The 6,000-nt window shown below is 48.2% G+C and overlaps 1 protein-coding gene across 1 annotated transcript in view; it reads left to right on the top strand.

The window, feature by feature from the left end:
• The first annotated feature begins 1,014 nt into the window (after positions 1 to 1,014).
• KIAA2012 (KIAA2012 ortholog) overlaps positions 1,015 to 6,000 on the top strand; it is a 98,538-nt gene continuing 93,552 nt past the window's right edge. Inside the window, exons 1-3 of the mRNA XM_053376843.1 lie at positions 1,015 to 1,054; positions 1,996 to 2,177; positions 5,288 to 5,554. Of these exons, the coding sequence (XP_053232818.1) occupies positions 1,015 to 1,054; positions 1,996 to 2,177; positions 5,288 to 5,554 (489 nt within the window). The remainder of the gene's footprint in view (positions 1,055 to 1,995; positions 2,178 to 5,287; positions 5,555 to 6,000) is intronic.

Genomic DNA, 6,000 nt, shown 5'->3' with positions numbered 1-6,000 from the left:
TCATGCAGAAACCTCCTTCTGGACCATAGGACCCACTCTTGGTCACATCTGCCAGAGCCTTGTCTTCACATGCAGGGGAAGTCCCTAACTCACCGATGGGTCTGTTAGGATATTTCCGTTCCACCTTAAAAGGGAGCAGGCTTTGTGAGTCACAGAGTCTGCGTATTTCCTGTTCACAGGATGTTTATGTTTTCAGTTGCTTTCGTTTCCTTCTTGTTGCCTAAGCATACCGATGCAGGCGGTCATGTTTTTCTTTGTTCTGATCAACGCTGAATAAACTTGGAAAAATGCTCTCCTGCTGTGCATCTTTTGCTGTGTGAATTCTGCTGATAGAGTGTGCACCAGCCTAAGAATGTGGCAATCTATTCTTGAGGCTTCGTGTCGCTAATTGCTGATATTGCCTGTCTACGGGAGATCGATGGATCGTCCGGCAGTCGAGCTTGGGGGCTAGGATGGACTTTGTCTCCCTGGCAGTATCCCAACAGGGTCGACACCCAACAATTTCAATTTCAATTTATTATTTATACCCCGCCCATCTGGCTGGGCTTCCCCAGCCACTCTGGGTGGCTTCCAAAAAAATAATAATTAAAATACTGTAATACATCAAACATTAAAAGCTTCCCTAAACAGGGCTGCCTTCAGATGTCTTCTAAAAGTCTGGTAGTTGTTGTTCTCTTTGACATCTGGTGGGAGGGCGTTCCACAGGGAGGGTGCCACTACCGAGAAGGCCCTCTGCCTGGTTCCCTGTAACTTGGCTTCTCGCAGTGAGGGAACCGCCAGAAGGCCCTTGGTGCTGGACCTCAGTGTCCGGGTAGAACGATGGGGGTGGAGACGTTCCATCAGCTACCCTCACCTGGTTTAGCCAGCCAGTTGAAGCTGTACCTGGGATTGTGGCCACTCTTGCATGTGACAGCTTCTAGGAGCCACAGGTGAGAGCTGAGTGCAGGATGGGCAAACTATCCCAGAAGGAGCATGAGGTGTCCCGTCCCCCCACCAGAGGTACTACCAGTGACAATGCTGGTCGAGGAGTATTACAAAGGCTCCAACGATCAAGGTGGAATGGAGGAACTTTTAATATCAGGACAACAAACAGGAATATCAAGAGATTTCAGTTCAGATGAATCACAAACAAACCCGAGGCAAAGCATTTTGCACAACTTTAAAAAAATGCACTAGGAAGTGGACTAGAAGTACAGTGGTACCTCGGGTTACATACACTTCAGGTTACATACGCTTCAGGTTACAGACTCCGCTAACCCAGAAATAGTGCTTCAGGTTAAGAACTTTGCTTCAGGATAAGAACAGAAATTGGGCTCCAGTGGTGCGGCAGCAGCAGGAGGCCCCATTAGCTAAAGTGGTGCTTCTGGTCAAGAACAGTTTCACGTTAAGAACGGACCTCCAGAACGAATTAAGTACTTAACCCGAGGTACCACTGTAGTGACAGATCTTCAGATGCAGAATGAACCCCTTCTCCAAATGATTATCAGTTACAGATCATGCAGTATACTGCTTCATTTTCTTTTTAATAGGGAGAAACACTGCAATTTTAAAATTGAGGGGGGAGGCAGGGAGCCAATGAAAGAAGTTCTGTGAAGGATAATGTTACTCTCACAGTTGGGGGACATTTGCAGGGAAACCCACCCTCGAAATCTGAGTCTGATCCTTTCAAAATCTGCTCTCTGGCTTTCTTTCTCTCCCTTCCCTGACCTTCCCTCTTGCTGCTTTCAACAACTTAATTTCCTTTTGCTGCCATAGCAACGCAGAAACAACCTCAGAGCGCAATCGGGATCATGGTGGCGTTTCACAAATCCTCGGACCAACCAGAACGGAAGGAACGGCCACAGGACAGGCAGTCGAAAAAGTCACACCCAGAAAAGTGAAAACGACAAGAGGACTCAGCTTGAAGTGGGCTTTTCAGTGGATGTTATCCGTACCTGGATGCAGATCAAGTTTACGGAATAATGCATGCCATTAAAATGAGCCAAGCCTAAACAGTGTTGCCCAGCGTCTGCTTAGATGAGAATCTACTAAAATGGATAGGAGCAAAGGAAAAAGCTACTGAAGTCGTACACATACGCACTCGTTCTAAAATGTCGCACCTGTCTATATTAAGTCGTGGCACTGGGCAAGTGGTCCGAAAGAAAGAGGAGAAGCTGGAGGTGTATTTCAATCCAGAGGTGAGTCCTTGTCCCCAGGTTGCGATGTAGACACTTAGTTGCTAATGCTGAAATCGTGGTGCAGTTATTTTCTATCTGCCCTCCTTAACCAGTGTTAAAAGAGATGTTCTGCCTATGAATCTTCCTCCACATGTACACAATTTGTTGCAGCTAAGATAAAAAGGTAAAGGGGCCACTGACCATTAGGTCCAGTCGTGACCGACTCTGGGGTTGCGGCGCTCATCTCGCTTTATTGGCCGAGGGAGCCGGTGTACAGCATCCGGGTCATGTGGCCAGCATGACTAAGCCGCTTCTGGCGAACCAGAGCAGCGCACGGAAATGCCGTTTACCTTCCCGCCGGAGCGGTACCTATTTATCTACTTGCACTTTGACGTGCTTTTGAACTGCTAGGTTGGCAGGATCAGGGACCGAGCAACGGGAGCTCACCCTGTCGCGGGGATTCGAACCGCCGACCTTCTGATTAGCAAGTCCTAGGCTCTGTGGTTTAACCCCCAGCACCACCCGCGTCCATATATATGTATATATATAGAAATATATATACACGCAGATGCAGATGTAAAGATAATTGGTGTTGTTGTTTAGTCGTTTAGTCGTGTCCGACTCTTTGTGACCCCCTGGACCAGAGCACGCCAGGCACTCCTGTCTTCCACTGCCTCCCACAGTTTGGTCAAACTCATGCTGGTAACTTCAAGAACACTATCCAGCCATCTTGTCCTCTGCCATCCCCTTCCCCTTGTGCCCTCCATCTTTCCCAACATCAGGGTCTTTTCCAGGGAGTCTTCTCTTCTCCTGAGGTGGCCAAAGTATTGGAGCCTCAGCTTCAGGATCTATACTTCCAGTGAGCATAAAGATAACTAGTAAAGGTAAAGGTACCCCTGCCCGTACGGGCCAGTCTTGACAGACTCTGGGGTTGTGCGCCCATCTCACTTAAGAGGCCAGGGGCCAGCGCTGTCCGCAGACACTTCCGGGTCACGTGGCCAGCGTGACAAAGCTGCATCTGGCAAGCCAGCGCAGCACACGGAAACGCCATTTACCTTCCCGCTGGTAAGCGGTCCCTATTTATCTACTTGCACCCGGGGGTGCTTTCGAACTGCTAGGTTGGCAGGCGCTGGGACCGAGCAACGGGAGCGCACCCCGCCGCGGGGATTCGAACCGCCGACCTTTCGATCAGCAAGCCCTAGGCGCTGAGGCTTTTACCCACAGCGCCACCCGCGTCCCATAAAGATAACTACTCTACTTCAAATAGAAATACAATACATCTTGCCGCTGTGGCCGCTTAGCTTGCTGTCTGGGTGCTAACTGTTGGTGGGCAACTTCAAGGCCCCTTTTTATCTTTAAATTGGACTTGGACCAGGCAGCTCTCCAGAGAGAGACTGCCCTCTTTGTTAAGGTCGCAAGCCTACTTTAGTGGCAACTCATCACATGGTTCCGCCCCAAGACTTTCTCTACAGTCCATGTCGGTTGACGCTGGAGGATTACAGTAGTCCCCTGTCGAGGCTGAAATACAGTATAACCCGTGTTTCTGAGGCCTTGATCTCATGACCGCTTCATCATGCGGAAGCCACAGGAAAGGCCTCGCCTTCGCTGACTTCCAGCTGCTCCCAGAGGATGCTGAGCCCATCACGTGAATGCACTTCCAATGATAAATTCAGTGTGTGTGTGTGTGTGTGTGTGTGTGTGTGTGTGTGTGTGTTTGACAGAGCAGCTTAATTGCTAGAAGTCAGAACCTTCCCAATTCCTTCATGTAGTTAATTGGTTGTAAGGCTAGCAGTCAGTCACATGTGGCATTCATGCGAGTACCTGAATAGATTTATGGTATGAATGTTTTCTTTTCAGACTCCTCAAATACATTGCACCTTATTCAGATAGTTTGCATGGTGAACCATCTCAGTCTAAAAGTATTCAGAAACATAACAGAGATCAATTCCCTTTAACCAGGCAGGGTTTTTTTATTATCATTATCAGGCAGCAACTGCCAACATTGTGACACAGGGTCCTGTAATAAGATTATTGGAGAAACCCTTTTTCTAGGGGGGAAGCTGTAAGAATACAAAGACCAGGGAAACCATTTTGTGTTGTGGAATCGTTTCGCAGAGCTGATGTGGAATACCTTTTCTTTTTGCACTCAAGTCTCTGTTGCAAAATTCGATGGATTCGGTTGTGACAAATGTTTCAGGTCCTTTTTTCTGAAGTATGTTCTGGAGGCTTCTGTGATTTGTGTACTGTGTTCATGCCAGTGGCGTAGCGTGGGGGTGCAGGGGGGGCCGGCCGCACTGGGCGCAACATCTGGGGGTTAGGGTTAGGGTGCGCAAATCCACGGGTTAGGGGGCGCAAATTACTTGCCTTGCCCCGGGTGCTGACAACCCATGCTACGCCACTGGTTCATGCTTCACATGAGATCAGTCATGCTGCCCTGTAAAGCCCCCGTAACGTAATAAGGAGGGTTGGGAAAGGTACCAGTATTTTATGGTGTTTCGTAAGGGGGGGAAAAGATTGCTGCTGTTCCCTCCTCATCTCAAATACAGACGTACCTTGGATCCTGAACACCCTGGAACTCAGACGTTTTGGCTCCCGAATGCCGCAAACCCAGAAGTGACTGTTCCAGTTTGCGAACGTTCTTTCAGAACCCGAACATCCAACAGGGCTTCCACGGCTTCTGATTGGCTGCAATCAGTGTTATGTACTGAAGTTCTCACCCTGGGCCAGCAGGGGGATACTGTAGATAGTTCAGGTCCACATATGCAAATAAGGGGTTGAAAGTGACGTTAGTGATTGGATAGTTACAGAAAGTTGCTACAGTTACGTTGTACTGGAGCTCTATATAAGCAGACTGGCTGAACCCAAGGTTGGGCATCCAGTATTTAAACCTCTGACCCCTCCTCCAAATTGGCAACAAGGAAATCAACCCAGAGACCCGATTTACCCAATCCCTGCCGGGGTCTCAAACTTCCACCCAGCAACAGTGGGGTGGCCTGTAGGCCCCCACCGCAACACGTGCTCTCTGTTAGGGAGAACACGCTTTATGCTTTGTAAAAGCACTTAGAGGCCTGTTTTGCCATTAAGCGATATATAAATTAATAATGCGTGGCTGTGGTTTTTTTACATGTTAGGATTATTTGAACTGGCAGTGCCTCGGAACCGGTTTCCACGACTATCATGACCTGGAGGGAGACTGTGGACTGTGTCTTCCTAAAACCTACAGCACGAGAACAGGAGCGTTACTTCTCTATTCAGAAGATCTAGCCAAACCATCAAGGAAGCTGAAAGGAATAAGGAAGACGTGGCGAAGACTTAGAAGCAAAAGCCAGAAAATACACATAGAGCTTCACACCCTCCAAGATCTGGTGCGAGCCATCTTGGCATATGGACGCAAACAGGTAAGAGAGCACAGCCGAATTGTATTCAGGAATTAGTAGGTTATTTCTAATTATACATTAAAAAGGGGGGGTGCAGATCTAATAGATCACATATGTGGGCATTTCAATATCGTCTATGCCCATATATATATATATATATATATATATATATATATATATATATGTTGTTATTTTTTAGTCGTGTCCGACCCCATGGACCACAGCATGCCAGGCACTTCTGTCTTCCACTGCCTCCCGCAGTTTGGTCAAACTCATGCTGGTAGCTTCGAGAACACTATCCAACCATCTCGTCCTCTGTCGTCCCCTTCTCCTTGTGCCCTCCATCATTCCCAACATCAGGGTCTTTTCCAGGGAGTCTTCTCTTCTCATAAGGTGGCCAAAGTATTGGAGCCTCAGCTTCAGGATCTGTCCTTCCAGTGAGCACTCAGGGCTGATTTCCTTCAGAA

Source organism: Podarcis raffonei, chromosome 1 (assembly GCF_027172205.1).
Source record: "Podarcis raffonei isolate rPodRaf1 chromosome 1, rPodRaf1.pri, whole genome shotgun sequence".
Classification (NCBI taxonomy): Eukaryota; Metazoa; Chordata; class Lepidosauria; order Squamata; family Lacertidae; genus Podarcis; species Podarcis raffonei.
Note: the sequence above shows the minus strand (reverse complement) of the source record. Positions and strands in the feature narration are given on the sequence as shown.